The sequence below is a fragment of the Aquila chrysaetos genome, chromosome 23 (assembly GCF_900496995.4).
Source record: "Aquila chrysaetos chrysaetos chromosome 23, bAquChr1.4, whole genome shotgun sequence".
Classification (NCBI taxonomy): Eukaryota; Metazoa; Chordata; class Aves; order Accipitriformes; family Accipitridae; genus Aquila; species Aquila chrysaetos.
The window spans coordinates 12870368-12895092 of NC_044026.1; the positions used below are offsets into that span (position 1 = coordinate 12870368).

The 24725-nt window shown below is 43.3% G+C and overlaps 1 protein-coding gene across 2 annotated transcripts; it reads right to left on the reverse strand.

Annotated features, from left to right (window-relative positions):
* Positions 1-1286: 1286 nt before the first annotated feature.
* MXRA5 (matrix remodeling associated 5) lies at positions 1287-22774 on the reverse strand. 2 transcript variants are annotated; one of them, XM_029999181.1, is made up of 7 exons: positions 22235-22774; positions 19705-19920; positions 17210-17339; positions 16492-16882; positions 8828-13834; positions 7345-8245; positions 1287-5789 (listed from the first exon to the last, which is right to left on the reverse strand). In XM_029999181.1, exons 1-7 carry the CDS (start codon positions 22435-22437, stop codon positions 3881-3883), a joined length of 8757 nt encoding a protein of 2918 aa, XP_029855041.1. In that variant the 5' UTR covers positions 22438-22774; the 3' UTR covers positions 1287-3880. The 2 variants fall into 2 exon arrangements, with proteins under 2 accessions (XP_029855041.1, XP_029855040.1); XM_029999180.1 differs by having other exon boundaries at positions 1287-5792.
* Between the last annotated feature and the right edge of the window lie 1951 nt (positions 22775-24725).

Below are 24725 nucleotides of genomic sequence, written 5' to 3' on the forward strand. Positions count from 1 at the left end.
AATGTGTAAGTGAACTGGATAGTGTTTTAGGGATTTTATCAGATCTTGATGACATGAATACCGTGTTTAATTCCCTGTTTTTTGCTTTTCTGGCCTATACTCCTATCTCCATTTTTGTTAGTAGTTGTTAGTTGTGTTAGGGATATTGTCACAGTGAACATCTTTTTGTGAAGGCCAAAGCAAAAAGTGAATATACAACTCCACTCGTTTGCAATCTACGCAGTTGTAATGAGACACCTTGTTACTCTGCTTCTCCAAAAAAGATGTCAAACAGATTTTTTTTCTCCATTTTCAAAGCAAAAAGCAAGGAATGGCAAGTTTTCTTTTCCATGCAAACTATCCAGAACATGCTTTGATTGATCAAGTAAAAACTGTGAAACCTTCTCAAACCAAGAGCAAGCACTTAATTTCCAGCACCTCTCAAAATCAGAAAAGGAACAAGCTCCGTTGTCTTTGAATGTATGGCTCCTGCTTGGTCTGAAAGATGAATGAAGACTTCTGAAAAAAAATTAACTAAGTGTTGTGTCCTTGAAGCAATTTGTCATTGATTTATTTAACACAACTTGCTGATAATTACATGGAAATAAAGGAAGAAGTTATGATTTAAATTCAGTGTCCTACGACTGCCGTCATTTGATGGGTGATTCAGCACATGGAGTGACATGTCCTGGTTTTGGCTGGGACAGAGTTAATTTTCCTCTTAGTAGCTGGTACAGTGTGTTTTGGATTTACTGTGTGAATAATGTTGATAACACACTGATGTTTTAGTTGTTGCTAAGTAGCACTTATCCTAAGTTAAGGATTTTTCAGGTTCCCATGCTCTGCCAGCAAGCAGGTGTACAAGAAGCTGGGAGGGAGCACGGCCAGGACAGCTGACCCAAACTAGCTAAAGGGATATTCCATACCATAGGATGTCATGGTCAGTATATGAACTGGGGGGAGTTGGCTGAGAGAGGTAGATTGCTGCTCAGGCATCAGTCAGTGGGTGGTGAGCAATTTCATTGTGCATCACTTGTCTTTTCTTGGGTTTTATTTCTCTTTTTTGTTATATTCCCTTCATCATTATTATTATTATTATTGTTATATTATTGTATTTTACTTTAGTTATTAAACCGTTCTTATCTCAACCCATGAACTTTACCTCTTTTTTTTTTATTCTCCTCCCCATCCCAGTGGAGAGGATAGGGGAGAGTGAGCAAGCAGCTGCGTGGTGCTTAGTTGCTGGCTGGGGTTAAACCACGACACATGTAGATTCAGGCCTAAGAACAGAAGTCCTGGAACAGACATGGTTTCCCCATGAACTTCTTTATTTCTACAAAAGGAACTCAAGATGGACATCCTGGACAACTGGTGTCTCAGCAGAGAAAGAATATGACAGACAGGACATACGGCCAAACACTGCCCGAGTGTAAAAAATGTTCAGAAGATATTTGTTAAACTGTAGTTATATTTATTTTGGAAGAAAACTGTATTTTATAGACTTCGCATTGGGAGTGTGTTTTCATTAAAGGGGTGAAGGCAAACATCATGGAAATTATAATACATAAAAAAATGTTAAATCCAATTTTGAGGGAATTTTGCAAGCATGCAAGTCTTGACTTGAATTAAGAGAAGGACTGAAGCCAAATCTTTCATTTCTTGTGCCTCCAAAACTTCCACTGGCAGCAGTGGAAATTCTGGATTGATGAATAAAATATTATCAGATGCTTTGTTTGATCCCAACAGATCAAATATTTGATTTTGGATCCTATTTTCTTCCCTTAACATAAAAAAGAGTCTGCTTAATGGAAATATATAGAAGTCATTCAGCATCCAAGAATATCTCTCAATTCACGTAAGTGTTAACTGAAGACTGGACAGACAAATGAATAAAAGTGCATGACTCCTACTCCAATGCTAAAATGCTGACTTCAGACTCTTTTAAAAGATGTATTATTATTAAAATTGTATTACTATTTCCCAAGAACTACTATAAAATAAAGAAGTGCTAAAATTAAATAATGAAACTAAAGACATATCTAATCTGTGACATGTTCAAGGAAAACAGCCAGATTAGAAAAGACCACATGAGCAATCTTGTTAAAAATCTATTATTTGAATAGTTGTTTCTTTCTTCTTTAACTACTCTCACAAGCAGCTACATCCCTGCCAGATATTTAGGCACATGCTTCACCTTGAGCACTGATTTGCTGATTTAGGGCCCAAGGGTTTAAACCATAAAAGAGAAACTAAGACATAATTAAGTGCCTTTTAATTAGGCCAGTAACATAACTTTAATAAATGCTTGTGTACAAACCACAACTTTTTAGCCTGCACTGACTTTTTTAAAAATAAATTTTATAAAATATTCTTTCACATAAATTATGCTCCTTGTATCTTCAACAATGTCCTTGTCCTTGTCATTTAATTCAACACCCTTCTAATCAAATACTTTTTACTTCAAGTAGGTCAGTTCTGTTTGTTTACCGTGATGATAAATACACATTTTGCAACAGCTTACAATTTTCCTAAACTGGATAAATTTGCAGGGTGAGGAAATCTTTGTTCACCATTTTTACAAAATGTAAATATTAGGATAACACATTACATTACTTTCTGCCATGTTTTGATCACTAGAGAAAATAAAAATAAAGCTTTTATTCTCATCATATTTTAAAACATGGGCATAAGTTTTATGAACAATCAGAAATTTAAGACTTCAGGAATATCTCAGAGAATCTGTACGTTTTAAAGGTGAGTTAACATCTGCAAAATTCCGACTGGAGTTGTTTGTTGAAACATGGGCATATTCAGCATCTTGTAGCAATCATTTCTATAGTGTAACTGATAAATCTTATTAAAATTATGTACATTATCCAACAAACCATCCTTGATTGCAGAAAAAATATTGAAATTGTAAGTGTATCCTGCAATATACAGAAGTGTTAAGTTTTTATTAGGAAATCACATTTAGAAAGATAAAGAGATGTATAACAGTACATGACTTCTGTTTTTTTACTTAACTTCATACTCTCATTGTTTGGAGTTCTCTATTTTCTCAAAACAAAATGAAAAACAGAGTGAATACATTTTTTGGAAAATATTTTTTATTATAAAATGTACAGTATATTGACCTTAATATTATAAAACACTGTAATGTATCAGAGTCTTGTAAAGACCAATAATTTATAAAATGAGACCAAGTTCATTGTTACTCTTTCTAGTCTCATAGTCTGATTTAAAAACATATATAAAATATATAATGAATGATTTGACTGTAGCATCCTTAGTAGCTGGAAAAGGTTTGTTCATATGTTAAGGTAAGTAATGTCTGCATGTATTTTTATTAAAATAGATCACTCTTATTTGCTAAGTTAGTCTTTGATTTTGAAGAGCTGATAGAAGAATGAACAGAAAGGTTAGTAATCATATTCTATAAGGCTAGATTATGTAAAAGCGCTGCAGGGTATTAAGAAAATTATGTTTTACTAAAGCACTTCTATCACTGCAGCTCATTTATTAACAGTTAATACTTCTTTGGTACTTTTAAGGTGCTTGTTAGAACAAGGAATAGCTTTGGACTATTGACAAGAATAGAGTACTTTAGGTCTCAGATGCTATTGGATAGCATGAAAAACCACACTACACTCTCTTAACAATTTAAAGACCTTTTCCAACGTGTTAGTCTCCTCAGTTTCAGTATGTCTACTGCCTCCTTTTATTGCAGGGACTTACTACCATATTGAGTACAAAAGCAATGCACTTTGCATGAAAATAGGATTAATTCCTTTTTTTCCTGCCCTCAGCCTTCCTGGCTTTGTTGCAAGCAGTACTTTCCCTGTTGCACTCGCTTGGCAGTGACCTGAACACTAGTACCCAGCCAAAGGCAGTTGTTTTAGTGTTAGAATATGTGTATGTAGGTTGTTTTCGAATCACTGCCTAGTATATTTTTAGCAGTGCATTTATAGAAGCCTGCATCCCTTTGAGTAGACTGCTGGATGACTAATGACCCCTGAGGGTGGAGGAATTTGTTTCCATACAGACGGGACTGAGCTCCTGTTGTCAGATGTGATTTGTCTGGAAGCTCCCACGTTATTTCTGCTTTAGGAATCCCAATGGCCATGCAGTTCAGTTTTACTGAATTTCCAGGCCTTGCATAAATGACGGGTGCGGGCTCACTGGTGATCCGGGGAGGATAGGCTATCACAATGACGGGCACGTTCATAACAGAAGTGCCATACTCTGAGGACACCTTGCACAGGTAAGTCCCCCTGTCAAACACAGAAGCCTCGCGCACCGTCAGTGAGCCATTCTCCTGCAGGGAAAAGCGACCCACAGCTTGGGGGGCATCCAGAACCATCCCATTGGGCAGCGTCCAGGAGACCTGCGCCCGCTGGTTTGGCTGGGTGATGCAATGGAGCTGCAGAGTTTCTCCATTGATGATGCTCACCAGGTTGTTGTACTGGTTGCTGATTTCTGGCCTGAGTCCCACCTTCAGGAAGACTACTCGTTCCACATAACCTCCTGGGTTTCTGGCTGTACAGCGGTAAGTCCCAGCATCCCCAGCGGAGAGGCTGCTGATGTGTAAGATCCCATCCCTCTTATGGTAAAATCTGTGCAGACGGCTGCCACTCAGCACTTCAGTGCCATTGGGAAGGATCCAGCTTGTGCTGGGCTTGGGGTTCCCCTGGACTGAGCAGTTCAGATTGATGCTGTGCCCAGCAATGGCAGTGATCCTTTCATTGACGGGGTCTCTGAAGGAGGGTTTCTCCAAATGGTCCGTGATGAGGAGCTGTACAATCAGTCTTGCTTCCCCTCCTTCGTTCCGTCCGATGCATATGAGCTGCACCGCGTCTGTCTGCCTCACGCCTCTGATGTCCAACGTACCATTGCGATGCACAGTGATCCTGTTCCCATAGTAGGGAGCTGGCAGGATTACTCCTTCTGGGAAAGCCCATAAGACCCGTGGAGCAGGGATGCCTTCAGCTTTGCAGTCAATAAGTTTCCGGCTGTCCCTGGTGGCTGTCTCCCTCACAGATGTTATTGCACTGAGGTGACCATTGATTCTGGGAGGCTGAACATTAACGTGGATCCAGACGATTTTCCGATCTTCGCCAGCGCTGTTCCGCACTACGCAAGTATAGTTACCACTGTCAGATCTTTGGGCCTTTTGGATGAGGAGGGTGCCATCCCTATAGATCTGGTATTTGTCAGATAGGGCAGGAATGGGCCTGTTGGTTGGGGAGAGCCAGGTCACTTTGGGAGTGGGTTCTCCTTTGGCTTCACATGCTACTGTGACAACATCACCATAGGGTACATTAATAATGACGTATGTTTTGTTCCTGATAGTTGCAGGCTCAGCCACTACTTTGACCCGCACTTTCATCTCATCCTTCCCAATCTGGTTCTCGGCATAGCAGGTGTAGTCCCCTTCCTCTCTCAGTCCAACGTCATTGAAATACAGGGTTCCGTTATTGAAGACCACGTACCGCTTCGTCCGGCTGCCGCTGTCATCTGACTGCATGAAGGTATTGATCATGCTGCCATCTGGGAGACCCCAGGAGATCTCAGGATTTGGCAGACCTGTGGCTACACAGTCAACTTTCAGGTCCCCTCCGTACTTGACCTTGTGGTTATTCTCATTCTTATGTTCTATTTTTGCTGGTTTCATCATCACATTCACTTTAAGGACCACATAGTCATCCCCAATCTTATTGCGGGCCACACACAAATAGTCTCCTGCATCTTTATCTGTAACTGAATGGACAACCAAAGTCCCATTGCTGAATACTTTGATTCTAGTCTCCAAGCTACTGTAAGGAAAGAAAAAAGAAGAGAACATAAGCTGCAAAATCACATTTTAGGTATTAATTATTGAGTGAAACCTGGGGAAAAAAACAAACAACTCAACCATGCTGAAAAAAAGGAGAGGAGCATTGCTATCGTTAGATAATTAGATGGTCTGAAATGTCCAAGATCATCACCACCAAAAAGCAAATGGAAAAAAAATGATTCTATTCACTCGTAACCAAGCAATTCTATTCTATTCAATGACTTTAACAGTGGGTTTGAGCATTAAACACCAAATGATGGTATTTTTGACTCTTCTGACTGCAGGTACATTATTGTGTAACATTCAAATATGGGGTCTCTGAATGATACACTCCACATAAACCTATATGGACCATAACTATGGCGTCTGCCACTTGGGTCCTCAGCTTAAAACAAATCAAGATGAGTAACTTCCTCTGGCAACAGGTATAACACTTTAAACCTTTAGAACAATCACAAAGAAGCAAAATATTGCTAAGCTTTCAAATATGGAAAAAAAGATCTTCAATGTGCTAAAAAGCTAGTATTCCTTTCCACTTCAATATGGAATTGGTGTATTGTGGTCAAAACTAATTTCCTCAGTAGCCCCAATTTTCTCCCCAAAGATCTCCTGTATTTGAAAACCAGCCCACATAAAGATCACGAGGGAAAATGAAAAAAAAAAACCAAACAGTATTTTGTTGCTATCACTATGAGGCATAAAATGAATTCTGGATTTTGTGCTATCTACAGGGTATGCAAATATATTCTCTGTCAATATGAAAAATATGACGACTATGTTCAGCTATTAAGAAAGTTGTTGACAATTGTGCATTTTAATTTCAGTACATTTCTCATCTGTCTATAGTGCTCAAAGAGTGAGTAATGAATAATTTATGGAGAAGAAATTGTGTTTTCGGCAAAGTCTTAGGACAATTATTGTAGATTTGGAGAAGTGATATTTTACTTGATATTGTGAACATTGGAGAAGGTATTCTTTTAGGCATTTATATGCAACTGGGTTTGCACAAACCTTATTGCAAGGTAATATTTATTTATACAAGGATGTTAAAATGATCATGCTTACTTAAATAATTATAAGATGATTTCTTTGCCCCATATTTACTGTGTATAATGATTTGTACAACAGATAAACAAAATTCAGTGAACCCTTTTCTTCTGGGGAAAAGCAGGCACCGATGCAACTCCATGCAGACTAAGCACATTGGAAGAAGCAGTACACAAACTGTATATCTTAACTTTTGCCATTGGACTTTTTACTATATTTACAAGTGGCTGTAAAAGACAAATAGTGGCAGCTTATCCCAAACACCTGATGCTGACTTTTCAAGAGTACGACTGTTTTCAAGAAAATTATGCTACATTACGACTTGGCTATCTTTTGATATAATTTCAAATTCTTCCTTAAGGATTGGGGGCCTCATTCAAAACTCACAGAAGTCAGGAATGAAACTTGTACAGATACAGATGGTTTTAGTTCTCGAAGTTCATCTAAACTGTCATTTAGCTGTGACACCTCAAATAGTAATTTACCTGTGTAGGGAATCAATCATCCTTTTGGAAGGCAACCTCCATAATATCCTAGGCCAGGGGTCACCCGAAGCACTACAGTCCAAATGCAGGATGCTGCCGTACGTTACATCTGTTCTCTGAGGAGAGCTCCCAGTGATCTTGGCATTAGACGCGTGCTTCTTCACATGGAGTTGTATTGTTCTCCTGGCAGCTCCCACCATATTAGCAGCAATGCACTCATAGGTCCCACTGTCCCTGGGGGAGACGTTGCGAATGTAAAGAGTTCCATTGGGAAAAACAAATAAATTCCCATTGACAAACTGAGAAGGTCGGATTTGCGTGCCATCAAAGACCACCCAGCGGATGCTGGGAGAAGGTGCTGCTTTGGCAGTGCAGTGGATGTTAATACTGCTACCGAGGGGCAAGGAAATGTTCTCTTGCTTCTCCTGCTGGATGATGGGGGGTAAGGCTGCAATGTGCAGCCTCACGGCAATGCTGTCAGCTCCTGCAGCATTGCTTGCTACGCATTTGTAAACTCCTCGGTCTGAAAAAGTTGCTTGCTTGATAGACAGGGTTCGATTTTCATGAAGCATTATCCTGCCTTCTGTGGTGGTGACTGTCTGCAAAATCTTCCTATCTGGGAAAATCCATGAAATATGTGGGCTTGGAGTCCCACTAGCCTGACATTCCATTGCTATGGTGTCTCCAAAATAGACCGTGACATCTCGATAGCGGGAAAGTAAGATTTTGGGCTGGTGGGCTACAACTGTGAGCACAATGATCATTTTATCTATGCCATGCAGGTTCTGAGCTGTGCACAAATACTGTCCATGATCCTGAAGTTGAACATTTCTGATAAGGAGGGTACCATTTTTCCAGACTTCAAACCTTTGTAACCTGGTGTTGGCTGTCATTAGAGCTCCTGGGAAGGTGAGAGGAAAGAAAGAAACGGAAAGTCAAAGAGCTTAAGACATACATCATTGCATTGAAAAAGTCTTACCTAAGATTTTAGATTTCCTTAACACCAACTACAACTTCAGATGGATCACATAATGTCTGACACTCTCCATAGCTCCAATTAGTCTTTGTTTCTATTGCAGAACTAACCATACTAGCTTGCAAGCACGTACAGTGTGGGAACTTTTAAGGGCTTTATGCTTTAGGATTCCTCTTAAATCTTTACGTAATTTCTCTTTTCCTTCTGCCTATGGAAATGACATACACGTCAATATTTAAGGCAGCAATGTTAACAAACCCATACTCACAAACTCTAAGTGCTGTGAATAATCATTAAATGGTAGAGGTTTTCTTTTACTACAAGAAATACTGCAAAGTTATTTTACCTGCAATGATTAGTTGCAGTTAGTCACGTTTTAAAAGAGACAGAAATTATTCTCCAGTGCTTTGGACTATTCCTGCAATCATTTTGCATTTCTATGCAACAACCCAAGTATTTGTACCCTTAAAAAAACATGTGGAAGAACACATTTTTCTATTGTCTTACCTGTAGAGACTTTTGTCCAAGTAATAAAAGGCCTGGGTTCCCCTACTGCATCACAAGGGATAAAAGCATCTGTTTCAGCAAGAATGGATATGCTCTGGGACCCTTTTGTGATAATTTTAGGTCTTTCTCCGTGTATCCTGAAATTAGTGGAAGATTGAATTACAGTCGAATTGTGTGGCATAATACCTCCCACATAAGGCACAGATGGAACTTTTTGATGATGATGATGATGATGGACACTTTTAAAAGGATGAACTGTGGTGGATATCTGTGGTTTTGTGTGCTGGAAGGCTGGAGGGGTGATCTTCAAAATCACTGGTGGTGGTGATGTGGTGGTTGTGGTGTGTGGCGTTGGAGGCACTGGAATAGCTGTAGCTTTCTGCACTGTAATCCTAGTAGGGAAGACCTGGCCGACCTTCTTCTCATTTGTGTCTTTTGGGACTAGTTGACTAGGGACCACTGGTTTAGGATGCAAACCTAAGTGAGGGAATATCCTTGTTCTGTTGAAAAGGAATGGCATTCTGGAACTGGGATAATAGGGGATCCCTTGACTTGGTAGTCTCCCTGCTGTGCCTCTGTTATCTGGGACATAGTTATTTCCAAAAAATCTTGAATTAATATTGTATCTGTTCTGACCCTGATTACCAAACTTGCTTGCAGTGAACGGATTTGTTTTGTGAAATGGAGACGCTTGTGTTGGGGTCGTTGTTTCTCTCTGAGAGGCAAAAGATTTTTTGTCCTGGATGGTATGAGCTGCATATGCTGTTATCTCTGGTTTGTTTGTGTAGTGAAGAGGCTGCTGTGTTATAAAATAGCGAAATGAACCTTGTGTTACAATATATGGAGGCTTCACTGTGCCTCTTACTGGAACATGCTTTGGAGGCACAACAGGCAGTCTTTGGTTTAGGCTTGGTATCATTCCAGCAGGTGGATGGGGAAGGTTTGGATTTAGCAGTAAACTGTTGTTTGACTTGCTACTATACAACTCTTTGAATTGCTCCTCTTTCGACTGTATGCTAATCCTGTTTTGGCTAGAGGAAGGAGTAGGGTGTACCTTCCGTCTTGAGCTCACCACCATTTTGTCACCACCTGCTTCAACTTGTTTTGCTTCTGGGAATCTTTCTTGATTGAAGGCATTACTTTCCTCGGTGGTATAATGAAGAGAAGGATGTGAAGTTCTTGAAATGGAAGGGGGAAGAGTGGCAAATTTTATAAATGGAATAAAGGCAGTGGATGTAGTCGGAAGCCTTTCAGTTGTCTGCAAAGTGGGATCATGATGAAATACATGTGACATAGCTTCCTTTTTATCCAAGGAAGACGGCTTTGTCCCAGTCCGAGAAGCAACAGATTTCTTTGTTTCTCCAAGTAGAAAAGTCTGAGTTTCTGTCGTGCTGAAGGAGGAGGACAAAGTAATCATCTCATGTTGCTGAGGTGTCTCAGTTATTGCTGGTGTTTCTAAAGACACTGTGGGCTTCCATGGCTCCTTTGAAACTTCCACTGTGCCAACAGGAATACTTAAGTCAGTCATAGTGGGATATTTCAGCTGGAATGTTCCAGTGGTTGTTTCATTAACCACAACTTCTGAGTCAAATAGGACAGGGTCTTCTGGAGATTCTGGTTTTGTAGATAGTATCAAGCTGTTCATATGCTCAGGAGAAGCTGTTGTGCTTGATTGTTCTGCCTTACTATCCATAGTTATAGAATCTGCTTTAATGCCCTTCTCCTCAGATATACTGACTAATGAATGGTATGCTGGCACTTCACTTTGCTCTGGTTTCAGAGGTGCACTTGACTCTTTCGTGGGAACTGCGTCATGGTCAACATATGATGATAAAATCGTGATAGGTGTAGTCACCGGAAGTGCCAAGGTTTCGGGAGCAGCAGAGAGTGTCACATGTTTTGCTTCAGGTGGAGAAGCAGTAGGCCTAAAGAATGAAGTTGTGACCACCTCTCTGATTTTGGTAATTTTCTCTAAGACAATCGAATCAGTAACTAATGAAGGAGTGAATTCCACATGCTTCTCTTCCTTAGCCTGTATTTTGACATTGTTTTTAAGATCAGGACTTGCAAGAGTTGCAGAAGATGTTCTGGTCACAGCTTCTACTTCAGGTGTCCTTGGAACGACAGGCATTGCCTCTGTGGTTAAAACAACAGCAGGGGAAGGCTTTGGTCTTTGTCGGATTCTGTTTGGCCTCAATCTCCTTCTCCCATAAGGCCTTTTTCTAACATGCTGAGTAATAAGTGAAGGCATGGTCTTTCTATAGGGAGTTGTTGTTGTGGCCACAGTGGTCAATCTACTGATGGAAGAAGCAGTTTTTATCCCCTCTGTTGTTTTACGAAGAGCATCAGCACTATGCAAAATGAATGTGGGATCTGGTTTTGGAGCAGCCAGGTTTCTACGTTCTCCTCCCTGAAAACTCTCTGCATAACTGCTGGACATGCTTTCTTGAGTCAATGTATTCCTGTGGGTCTCAGGTTCTTCCATGCTCTGAACCCTGATGGGTGTGACAGATGGAAAACTTGTACTTAAGTCTGCCATTTTTGGCTGACCTGTGGATACTTCTTTGTGCTGGTCTATCAAGTCATCGCTCTTTTCTGTAACAAATGGAGAAACGGATGAAGAAATGGTAGTAGTGCCTACAGAACCTGTTGGGATGATCTCATCCAGCTGAGAAGGTGTTAAAATTATGGTGTCAACACTCATTGGGTCCACTTCATTTAACTTCACACTTGTCTCTATGACACTATGAAGATCCACAGTCTGAGACTCAGCTAGGACAGTAGCATCAAGTGGTAGCTCAGCAAAAGCAGAATTTTCCTCTGATATAGAAGATATAGTTCTATCTTCACTTTCCACTGTGAATGAACTGCTCTGGATTCTAGGAAAGTTTGTTACAATTTGTCTGGTTAGAGGTTCTTCAGTGAAAGCATGGATATTTTCTCTAACTACAACTGAATCATCAGTCCTGACATCAAGATGCTGCTGGCCTTGGGGTTGCACAGTTGCAGTGACAGGAGTCAAATATGGACCTGATACAGCGATTTCTACAGAGTATATACTTGCAGGTGTTTCTAAAGCCCTGTGGTCGGAGAAGGGTTCAGTTTCCGACCTTGTTAATATGGATTGGACTGAAAATGCGTTAGTGTTGTGGGAAACGGTGACTGGGAATGGCTCATCTTCACTCACAGGTGATGTATCAGCAGAGGAATCTACCACATCAGCTGCTGTCTCTGAAGGCGGAGGGCTAGCTACCGGATGAGGGACTGGAGTAGTTTTCTGCATGACTGATGGCAGCGCGGTTGTTGAAGAAATGGCTGTAGCTGTTGTTGTTCTAGGAAGATTCTTCCCACGGACCTTTGCCAAAATGTCAGCCCAATGCTGTGGATTAATCTGCTTGCTTGCCACATTAATTCTCCTTCGAGATTCAAATACTCTCCGGCCTTCTGCAACATTGCTGTCATGGGTTTTATCAGTACTTTTCCAGATTTTCATTTTCCTTCTGCCCTTCTTCCCCTTTTTAATTTGAGCTTCTGGCACCTGGTCACTTTTTTGTTTGAAGGATATTTCCCAGTCTTTCAGGTGGTTCTTTCTTCGTGGGAACTCCTCCACCCCTCCTGTCCCTGATCCCTCTCCATCATCTATGACTCGCCCTCTTGTTTTTGACAAACTTTTTGAGCCTGGGCGCTTTTTTAGTTTTACTCTTTTAAATGACCTGTCAGACACCATTTTATTTACTGTGACCCTTACAACAAACTGATCTGATCCCTGCTGATTGACAGCCACACATCTGTAATGGCCACTATCACTGACATGGCTTTTTGGAATAAGCAAAGTGCCATTTTCCAACATATATCCTTTTGAAGAGTTTGATAAATCAGTAAGTACCTGGCTGTTTGGAAGAATCCAGTTCAACTGTGGCTCTGGGATGCCAACTGCATTGCATGGCAAAACTATTGGATCTCCAACATTTTTTTCAACTCTCACTACATCTGAATCAGCTACCTGTAGAGCGGGAGGCTGCACTAGAAGTCTGTAAGCCATTACGTCCACATCATCTCTCACTTGGGCGACGCAGTGGTACAAACCACCATCAGTGTAACTCACTTCTTTGATCATTAGCTGGCCGCTACTAAGAATGGAAAACCTACTGTCTTTCTGATTAAATGGTGCCTGCAGTTTAGTCCCATCTGGAAAGAGCCACTGAATGGAGGGGCCCTCAGAGGCTTTCACATCGCAGCTCAGCTGAAACTCCGACCCTTCCACCACACTCTGTGCTGTCCTTGTGCTCTGGTTTTGCTCGATCATTACCCAGCTTCTCTGCTGCCCAGTGTCTTTGGTGCGAATTTTCTGAGAAAACGCAGTAAAAAAAGATAGCACCACTTTTTTCCCTGTACTCTGGCGCCTGTTTAATTGGATATTTATAAGAGCTTGCATTACCCAGGAAGGCTCAGCCAGTATTTGAGCTTTTACGCCTGTGTAGTAAAGAGCATCATAATCTGAGCCTTGCCTGTACTGATAGCTTATTTTAGGCTCTTTGCTGAGCATAAATTCCCTCTCTAATTTGACAGGTACTTCACTGTAATAAGCTATAAGCTTCCATAGTTTTTCATAGTTTTCTCGATTCATTGGACATTCAAAATCCAGTGAAATTGTAGCATTTATATCTATCTCCTGAGTCTGGATTTGATTCCACTGAATTCTGGTAGAGCCTGTTGGTTTTTTTATTTCACAGTTCAGGTGGACTATATTGCCATGCTCATCAGTCATATTTAGAGTAATGTTCCATGGAGAGGACTGAAGATCTTCCAGAGGAAGTTCATAACTGTCACCATCTTCTTCATCTTGAGTGCTGCTATTCTGCCTCAGTGAGGACTGAATGACAGGTTTCCTACAGGAAATATCTTTCAAGTTTTGAATATCTTCTTTCTGCAGTTGTTTCGGGCTGTTGCACTTAGGACAGAGCTGCCCCCCTTCATAGGCTTTGTCCTTTTTGCATTTTAAAACACCTGCAAGGAAAAAAAAAGAAAGAAAAAGAAAGGGGGGAAACAAAAGATAGGTAAGCTGAAAAACTGTCCTAGAGTTAGAGAACTCTCAAAAGTGCAAAATGGACCGCATGAGGAAGGCATCATGGCACATGACACATAAGGCAAGGCTTTTAAAACGGCACCTCTTTGTTTTACAGTTGAATGGGCGCCTGATTCTCAAACTGACCACAATTTCTTCTGACTTTAATGAGAGGATCGAATACTCCATCCTTCTGAAAATTAGATTCACTGCCTCTGAATAAAATGCCTAGAAATTGAAGTCTTCAGAGCAATATTTTATAAGTCAGCAAAAATCTACGCTGTGTTAAAAAGTCTGCATCTGTTCAGTGACAGCCTACCTATCGAACTTGTGGATCTAACGTGAAGAGGACTGGGTCCTCTCAGCTTGCAAACATGCAGCTTTTGCCCGAGAAATGCTGGACTTCATCATTAAATAATCCAAGAAGCTTTTTATTCTTCTCTATTCATTAACAACAGTACTGGCAATATACAAAACATTCTACTGTAGCTACCAAAATCTGCTGAGTAGTTCCTGCACTTACAAGCTATTTGTCAGCAGCAAAAAAAAAAAAAAGAAAGTGCCACTTCTTCCCTGACCTCTGAAATAACTGTAAACTCTGCAATGATAAAATAAAAACTAAAACAGAGAAGGAGCACTAAAACAGGAAATGATAGCCTTGACTCCTCTCTTCCAACAATGCCAGAAATACTCCTGTCTGCAAATTAACAGTCATATATTTATTACATTGTTCTGCTCACTAGAACGCCAAATGTCGCCTTACATATTTAGTTTGGAAACATGTTGTAAATAAAATGTATTCCAGTTATTCTAGGAATAACTGTCATGCTGATCACTCCTGAGGAATAAGGGATCTTTGAATGAATGACCAATATACGGGTGGGTTATAAGGCAAAATGTTAGAAGAAGGGGAAGAGTGGCAAAATTTCATACCATTTTTTAATTCAAAAATACATGCTTTTCCAGTCTGATACATCAATTTGCTTGAAAAGTTCTTACAAATGGAATATTTAACTGAACCAGTCTATCACTTGCAGATTCAAGTATGATGTTTCAAAGATAAGGAACGCACGCTTCATGACAGAACTGGCCCACAACCAACTTGGCAGTGGCCACATTGGTCTGAAGAACTTTAATAACTCTATCTGGACAGAATTCCCAAAGAAGTTAATGTTATAGTTATATAAAAATGCAAAACCTGTCATACATGTAAATGGCATGGATAAATTCTTTTCTCTTTCTCATAATCGTTGCTGTTGTAGTGCAAAAAGGGAATCTAATTGAATAAAAATGTTAAAAAGCCAACACTGCACAAGGAAAGAAAGTTCATCTAGTATTTCATTGTTATAACTTACAGTGCAACTTAAGTACACTTAATATACATACTCATTTTGATCAAGGAGAATATATAAGAATATTAAAATGTAAGCTAGTGAAACAGAATATCAAAGTTAGATGCCTCAAGTATCAGTTCAGGCAGGAACACTTACATTACACATTCAAGTATCACACACTCTTAAAAGTATTGTCGTATAGCTAAGTGCAAAACCGCGATGAATTACATATTCTAAGATGGCAAGACCCACCATCATCCACCATACATGCTTCAAATCATTATATATACCTTGTGACTCCAGCATTCATTAGAGACATCTTCAGCTGCAATTAAATGACAATTCCCTCTTAATATTTTAGCGGCAGCTCTGGTGTAACACCAGTCCCTCTGGCCTACTACAGTAAGCACTTAACAACCTGAGGTGGGGCATTAGTGAACTGAGACACCCAAATCAAAAACTGACATTCAAAAAACCCCTCACTTAGTGTATTCCTGATATAGAGGCATTATAAAACTCTTCTGGTTTTATTTTTTGCTTCTCGTATTTTGCTTCTGCACATGACCAGAAGCGTTCCAGCCTAAGCAGTGTGATACTTATCTCACATCTAAGCCTAAATGAAGATAGACCAGTTATTCTAGGAAAAAAATTGCAAGATTGTAGGTGTTCTCTGAAAATACTTAAACCAGATTTTCTCCATCACGAAAGGAAGTTGTGGTCAATGAAGAAACACAGGTAGACATGAAGGATGCATATTACATAACAGCCTTAACTTTAATAGCATCAAAGTTAAAGGACTCATCCAGGAATTTGGAAACCTGATTTCCATTCCTTCCTTAGCCAAACAAGTTCAAATCCAATGTTCCCACCTCCCATGAGAGCACATAGTTACTAGCTTTGCTGGTTGAGAACAATCGCCAGCCCTTAGTCAAAGGTGTATCGCTGTGCAAAGGAACACATTAACAGGTTATAACCTGTCTCCTCCTTCCAACTACAAATGTCACTATCGCTTTTTCCATCTTGAATGTAATGGCTAATTCCTTTGGGTTTGAATGCAGATTTTTAGCTAGTGACACACAACTGCTTCCTCTTTACACTGTTTTTTAAATACATGCATTTATTGAATGGTAATGGAACACAAGAGTACACATAGACATCATGTAAGTAATAATACTCAGGAAATAACAGAACCATCCGTATGCAGAACAGGAAAAAGAAATATCTAACATTATGAGTTGAAGAAGCATTGGCATTTTTGCTCTTACCTCCAGAAACTTCATTCCATTCAAGGAGCCACTTTAAACTGCAGTCGCAGGCCCATGGATTCCCATGAAGGTAAAGATTTTCCAGCAGTGGCATGCCTTGAAAAATCCCTGCAGGCAAGGTCCTAAGAGCATTTTCAGATAGGTAGAGATGTCTCACTGTCGACAGTTTGAAATAATCAAGGACCATAAATGTTGAAAAGGTGTGGGGGTGAAGCTGCTGGAGCAAATTTCCTTCTAAGTGGACCAGTCTCAGAGAAGTTAATCCATTAAAAGCATTTGGATGAATAAACTCAATTCTGTTGTGGTCCATGTGCAGTCTCATTAAGCTTGAAAGTCCTTGAAGAGTTTGGCCAGTTATGACTTTCAATTTATTGTAACTAATTTTGAAAACCTAAAAAAAAAAAAAAAAAAAAAAAGAGTTTAATTTTTTTTTTTGATCTAAATCCAAACAGAATAGCAAGCAAGCAGAAGTTTTCCTCCCACATTCAAATATCCTTTGCACCACTGAAAAATGATATGCTGGTCAAAGAGGGAGAACACAAGTGAGTATTAGTTGGCATTATCAAGTATGACATAGACGTAGTTAATAGATCTCCAGTGCATTTGGGGGAAAATGGTATCTTAAACCTAAGAAAGGCACTACAAAACCCACTTGTTTTTGTCTTTTGTTATTCATGGAGGTTAGAACTTATGAAATTTAGTAAGACCTGAGCATTACCTGTAGAGACACAAGATCTTTCAAAGCACCATTAGGTATATTCTGAATGTCATTTCCATGTATCATGAGCAATTCCAGTTTTGTAAGTCCTGCAAAGGAGTTTTCATGTATAGACTGTATACTGTTAAACCTGGAAAAAAATCACATGTGCAGTTACATTTTATGCACTGATTGTCATGGACTGCAAATGTAAAATTAGCATAACCTAACTTTCAGGAAAAACTGCAGGGATCTTAATGCATTGTCAAAGGGCCAGAAGTTAGTGAAATATTTTTACAAGGCCAAGTATACTTAGTTCATGTTTAGATTAAGATTTCTTTTAACTCAATTTGTGGCACTTTAGCCGTAATTTAGGAGTAAGAGTAATAAATAGGAGTTTAAGTTCGAATAGTTGTCAGTGTGTTTTTCCATGCAGCTTGGTTTATGGAATGGTAATAAATTAATGGCCTGTAGCCAAACAATGATGCTATGGAGTCTGGCAAACTAGGCAGGCTGCAGTGTTGCCAAAACAGCATCTAACAATAAATGAATAAAGATTTGGAGAGTGGACATTAAAAATAGGTATCTCCCAAACAGCACGAGAAGCAGGAAGTCACATCCCGCTTCACTTACTGTTACAACATGTAATTGGCTACAGCAACTAATTACATAAGATCTAGGAACTGACCTTCCAATTACATAATTTGAGCCTAGAAACCCCTTTTAGAGAAGTAATATTGAAAATCTACTTCTTGAAAATAATTCAGTTTCACTTTGGACAAATAAATCAGGTTTTATTTGCCAATACGGAAGTCTTAAGTTTGGTGGCCTAGCTCTACATTTGGGGTTTTCCACATGTAGACATAAAATTAAATGTATGAGCTAATCTGGGCATTAAGCCTCTAAATTAAGCATAGAATTTTAAATATTTTTCCTATTTTTTAACACTTTCTAGAAAGGAAGGGAAGAGACAGGGAGAAATTAAAATGCTTTGAATATGGAGGAAATATTTTCAGATCCTCATCATGTTACCTATCTGAAGATTCTGAATTTGCTGAAAATTTAGGCTACTGTTTTGATATTTTTAGTCCTATGACAGATCTACTAGGCTTATGGCAGTCATCCTGTTAAAATTCCTTATTTCAACATCAGCCCTTCTAAAAAAATAGTAAGTTCTCTAAATAATTTTACCTAAAGTATTTCCAGTTAGGAAAATAATCTTTACCTCCTAAATATATAGCACCTTAAAATACAAATATGGTAAAAGCTGCTTTCCAAATTGAAAGAAATGCAACAACAGATAGCTAAAACTGTTTCTCCATGGGAAGGGACAAAGATAGGAAAGGGCTTTTAAGCTAGCAGTATCAAATAACGTACTTTTATTAAAAAACAGCCAAAATGCCTAAATAACTTAGAAGCCTACATCGCATTTTTCAAAAGCAATTTAGGGATAGAATTTGCCACAGAATGTTGACATATGGGGAAGAGTTGACTGTGAATATGTGTGGTTTTGAATGTGGGGGGAGAGGGAAGCATTTTTGACTCAAAAATGGCATGAAAGTACAGATTGCTGTAATACAGAGTTACTGAGTACAAGGGCACTTTGAGACTAAAATCAAAACTAGGCTTTAGGTGGATAAAGTGCTGGTGGATACAAATTTTAACTATGGAGAAGCAAAAAAAAAAAAAAAATCAAGGTCCCTACTGTCAGTCATTGCATGATGAGCTGCAGCTTACAGGCCTTGAGGTGGTCAGGGTGAATTCATACCAGGCAGTGAGGCAGCTCTGATATCAAGCAGAAGAGGACTGTGACTCTTGCACCATGCCCTGTCACATAACGATCCTACACAGCACTTCTGTGACAGGCAGCCTGCCAACTGTACCTGCCTTCTTGTCTCACAATCTGACATACAGGTGTGAGCTGGCAATACCCTGGAGGAGGAAAGTGAGTTGGAGCCTGAGCAATTTCTCCCCAAAACATTGATGTCTGCTTACATTGTGCTTAAGTTCCTTGAAAAAAAAAAAACAAAAAACAACTGCAAAGGCAACGGAATAACTTTGTTTTTACTGTATTGCTTTAAGATATGCTATATGTCATTGTTCTCCAAAATGCTACCTGGCTACATCACAGAATTTTATTCCTGCTGTAGTTTTTGACATCAGGGATAAAATTCACCATTTAGTAGAAACCCCATAGTAGGTTTAATTCAATCTGGTTTTTTATAGACTATAAAAGACTGCATGTCCTATCTGCCAAGAACCACTGACACGATGATGTAAATATTTATTTGAAAACAATAGTAACTCTCCTTTGAAACAGGAAGGCTACGCTAAAGCTCTCTCCATGCCAGTACTGGCAGTGCTTGAAATACAGCGCCTGCGAGTAACCGCCCGTCTCTGCGATTCTACTTAAAAAAAAGCACACGCAGAGATCGCCGTCCCCCGCGCGTGCGCGAAGCGCTCCGGCGTTCCGCGCCGAGAACGCAAAGCCGTTTGCTACGACCTGCCATACAAACCCGAAATTGATTCTTTCCACATGTGTCGAAATCCTCGCCGGCACGGCTGCCAAGGACCGAAAGGTGCAGTGGACTTCGGTGGGGAGGTAGCAGGCGCAGGGCTGGGGGCAGCCCAGGGCGCCCGGCGGCAGCCCCAGCCCCAGGATCAGCACCACGGAGAGCGCCCCCGCCGCCGCCCGCGCCCCCATCTTGTCGCCTCCCCTCGCCTCGCTCCTCCTGGGTCGTCCGGGGGAAACAGCCGGGGAAAGGGGGGAGAGGAGAAAAGAGAGAAGAAACGTGACTGTTTTAAGTCCTTTTAAGAAGCTTTAGAGACCTAGCCGTGCTCCGCAGCGTCCCAGAAGGTCTGCAGAGTCAAGGCGAAGGGCAGTCGGAAAGAGGTTGTCTTTCTTCCACCTCATTTGCTCCCTCAAAGTTAGCTTTTCCCCCGTAATTCCCTTCTACTACTCTACTAAATACCTATCTTACCGAAGTCACGCTGTCTCCCTACAGTAATAAATTCTGTAGGCTTGTTCTATACGCCAAGGATAGTAGTACTCCTCTCGCCTAAAAATTAGAAAACTTCAAGGGAAGCTCCTAGTTCAAGCAAATTGCCATGGCTCCCTCTACAGTCAACGAAAGAAAAAAAGCTACCCACGTTCATTTCAAGAGGAACAATATCGGGTATCTACCTGAGCGGGTACCCAGAAATAGTACAATTCAGCCTCATTAGGTCCCTAATTAGCTAACTCACCTAGCCTAGCTGCCGAGTTTTTAGACAGGCTACTAACTTTCAGGAGGGTAAAATGCGGCTGAGTGAATCCCATTCATAGTGTCTATGGGAAATGGTGTCATTGAGAGAGAGAGAGTGAAGGAAAGAATTGGTTGGCCACAGATCTGGACTCTGTCATCCTCTGCCACGCATTACTGTGCGGTGCTGGATGTGCTCTTACGTTGCAATCTTAACCAAACAGGAGCTAAGAATTGATAAAACTTGACAATTTATTTAGAGGCGTAAGCACAGACCTCAGAGGAACTGTAAGCAAGAAAATTTATACATATAATCTTGCCGTGTCTATCAACACTCAAGTTCAGATTTTCAGAACTGCGTGTCTAAACCTGGACAGCTAGACCCATGGAGGGTCATTTAAAGATGCGCACTGTGCCAGAACAGACAAGAAAACACAACTGTTATCGACCTTGAGTGCTAACCATTTCTGAAAATAATTTATGTAGATGTCTAATTACAGATTAAGCAGCCTAACTTGGTGAAATGAGTTTAAAATATCCCTATTCTTGTCCCTACCATCAGAAGAATTTGAGGTCTTCAGATTAAAGCCATACAGGAATGCAGGCTACTATTAGTAGCAGAAATTTAGTATTCCTGCTCTTGCATAACTGCGTGACAAAGATGGAAAGGCATTCCGTTCTACTAGCTATTATTAGTTCCATTAGTTATTGCTTTTAGTATAAAAGTCAGATTTTCTCAGATCTGCTAGCAATGAGACACACATTTTTTTTTCCTAAGACCATCATGTGCAAACCATTACAGTTCAAAGGAGAGGCTCATCGGGATGAAGAAGTTTCTCAAATATCTGTGGTCAAGTTAATGAGACGTTTACCATTCCTTACAAGACAAATAGCTTTTAATTTGGTTAAGAATATTCAGGTGCTCTTTTCCTTAATGTTCCCTTTAATGAGAACTCCCTTTAAAAACCGTCCTACCCATTTCGAGTCCCTTGGGGAGGGGGCACCGCGTTTTGCTACAGGAGGCGCTCGCTGAGGTTAAGAGGAAATCGCAGCGACTCGCGAGGGGCTGGCGAAGGGCAGGCCAGCCGCGCTTCGCCGTCCTTCGTCCCGGTAAGAACCGACGCTGGCCTCCACCACCCACGCCCAAGCCGCAATTCCGCAGATTCGGCGGGAGAAACCCCGCGGGGCCCGGACGAGGCCGCTCCGCCCCGCCGCCAGGGGGCGCCCTCGAGTGCCCACCCCGCCCCCGCCGCCATTGGCTGCCTCCACCGCCGCCGCGCAGCTCGCCAGCCAATGGGCTGCGGCTCCGCCACGACCGTTAGGGCGGGGCTGGGGCGGGGCGGTGGCAGCCTGCCGGGGGGGCGTGGCGCGGCAGGGGAGGGGCCTCGGGCCCGCCCGCCCGGCTCCTGGCGGGAACCGCGCCCGCCCCGCGGGGAGATTCGCGGGGGGGCGGCGGATCCTGCGCGGCGCTGCCCCTCCCGCCGGGCCGGGCCGAGCTCCAGCCGCCGCCGGGGTTGGAGGCGCCTTTCTCCCCCACCCGGGATTCTTTTTACCGTACCGGAGGGCAGATGCTTCCCGTTAGGGAAGAACGTCCCCGCCGGGCTGAGCAACGGGAGCGGACAGGTTGGGGGCGCCCGACCGCCGCTTCCCCCCCCCCCCCCCCCCCCCCACCCCGGCCTCCTCTTCGTCCTCCCGCACGGACCCGCGAGGGAGACCCCCCAACCCCAAACCGTGTCCCGTCCCGTCCCTCCCCCCCCCCCCCCGTGCACCGGCAGCCGCCACCGGCCGCCCGCGGGCTCCTTACCTGCAGCCGGGCGCGGCGGTCTCAGCGGGCGCTGCCCGCCGCTCCCATGCCCCCGGGGGGCTGCGGGCGGGCGGCGGCGACGCGGGGCGGCGCGGCGGGCGGCCGGCGGCTACCTGGCTCCCGGCCTCCCCTCCGGCACCGGCTCGCCGAGGCTCATCGCGGCCGGCGGCGGCCCGCCTCGACGCCGCCTTAGCGCTCCTCATGGCCCGTCATCCTGCGGGCTCCGCCGCCCCGGCCGGGTTCCCCCCCCGGATAAGCATAAGCGATGGGCGGCAGCCGGGCAGGACACCGCCTGGGGCGTCGCTTTGGTTTTTGTTTTTGGTTTTTTTTGTTGTTGTTGTTGTTGTTGTTGGGTTTTTTTGGTAGTTTTCTGCGAGCGCTCGCCTTCCCCGGCTGCCCCGCGGCCAAGCCGGGACGCCGCAACCCCTCAACCCCGGCGGGAACCGAGCGCGTCGCTCCGGGCTCTGCCGAAACCGGGCGAGCGGGCGACGCCGGCTGTTCCCCTCCGTTTGCCGGGCTGCCTGGGGAAGCGGCTCCCGCGGCGGCGGCGGCGGCAGCAGCAGCAGCAGCGGCAGCGGCAGCCTCCCACCGCCCGCCGCCGCATGGGGGACGAGGGGCGCGGGGTAGCGGAGCTCCGCGCTCCCACCGCCGCTCCGCCCGCCTCCCCGCGCCGGGCGCTGTGCAGGGGGAGGGCGCGGCGGAGCGGCTCCTCTTGCGGGGGTGGGCGGCCCCTCCACGGGTGGAGAAGGGGGGAGCCGCGGGCGGGCCCGCGGAGGAGGAGGAGGAGGAGGAGGAGGGAGGTGGGCGCCGGGGAAAGTCGAGCTCACGGCTGGGACCGGGAGCTGAAGCTGAGGGAAAAGTTCGGTGCTGGGATCTGGGCTGGATTCTGGACTCGAAACGCTCGCGGGGTTGCGGCCGCTCGATTTAGGAGCCGGCGTATTAGCCCCGAACGGGAGCGATGTTGGTGTCCCGCCGCAGGACGGAGAACCAAGCTCAGCCCCATCCTGCGTGAGTACCGGGCACAGGACCGCTGCGGAGACCTGCTGCCGGGCCGTGCGTGAGAACTGGATCGCCTGCCTCCTGCTCGAGGAGAGCCCCTCGAATAAATGCACTTGACCAGGAGGAACCTCAAAACTGGAGCGGAGAGGCAGTGACAGCCGTAGAGGAAAAGGCAGCAACCAGTAGCAAAACGAACCAGACTGAATGTAGACCCTGGCGTGAATTGCCTTTTACCTTTAAAATCCACCAGAGAGGCAAACTTCAATCTCAAATCATTAAATCGTTAACATCCCCCTCCTCGGTTTCCCTCCTGTATCAGCAATTTTATCAGTATGCAAAAGTAAGCCTACCTCTGGTCCAGAGAAAAATTCACATTCAGATATACCACAGAAGACCACACACTGTCATCTACTTAGTTCCGCTGTGGGGTTTTTGAATACACACAATTTTCTGTTCTCTAGATAGCCAGCGTGGCAGTTACCCTCATCTGCTCTAGAAAAACAAAGAACTTAGTCTTTCAAGACACAAAAGAGTTGCAGGAATCAGTATAGGTGCATCTTAAGCTGTAAGAATCCTTCTGAGGTTTAGCATGGAGCTTTCAAATTCCATCTCCACAGTATGTTTGCTATAGCAAACAGCATTACATCCTAGACTGTAAAGCTGTGGCAGGTGTATCATCACCAAATTGATAGAAAGAATCAGAATCTGAGTTAATGAACCATTTTTGGCTCTGAAACCTGTAAGAGGTATGATTATCAAAAAAGTTGGGGGGAGAGCAACCTCTTCAACTGTTAGCGATAAGCATCAGAATCTGGACAAGTCATATCTTCCAAATCTGCTAATAAAGGTTCACTTGCAGAAAAAAGCTCCTATCCATGCTTTAGCTGCAGAACTTCTTTTGTGCCGTGGTTTAACCCCAGCCGGCAGCTCAGCCCCACCCAGCCGCTCACTCAATCCCCCACAGTGGGGTGAGGGAGAGAATCGGAAGGGTAAAGGTTAGAAAACTTGTGGGTTGAGATAAAGATAGTTTAATAGGGAAAGCAAAAGCCGTGCATGCAAGCAAAGCAAACCAAGGAATTCATTCCCCACTTCCCATGGGCAGGCAGGTGTTCAGCCATCTCCAGGACAGCAGGGCTCCAGCACGCAGAACGGGGACTGGGGAAGACAAATGCCATCACTCCGAACGTCCCCCCTTCCTTCTTCTTCCCCCTTCAGCTCTACCTGCTGAGCATGACGTCCCATGGTCTGGCATCTCCCTTGGGTCAGTTGGGGTCAGCTGTCCCGGCTGTGTCCCCCCCAACTCCTTGTGCCCCCCCAGCCTGCTCGCTGGTGGGGTGGGGGGAGAAGCAGAAAAGCCCTTGGCTCGGTGTGAGCACTGCTCAGCAGTGACGAAAACATCCCTGGGTTATCAGTGCTGTTTTGGTCACAAATCCAAAACACAGCCCCATACTAGCTGCTATGAAGAAAGTTGATTCCACCACTGCCAAACCCA

Bases quoted from the DNA above. Each gene is read 5' to 3' on its own strand.
- MXRA5 (XM_029999180.1), bottom strand. From the start codon at position 22,437: ATGAGGAGCGCTAAGGCGGCGTCGAGGCGGGCCGCCGCCGGCCGCGAT. The intron at 19,921-22,234 runs GTAAGGAGCCCG...CGGACGACCCAG, and splicing joins ACCGCCGCGCCCGGCTGCAG to GAGGAGCGAGGCGAGGGGAG. The intron at 5,793-7,344 runs GTAAATTACTAT...CTTTCCTTACAG, and splicing joins ATGATTGATTCCCTACACAG to TAGCTTGGAGACTAGAATCA.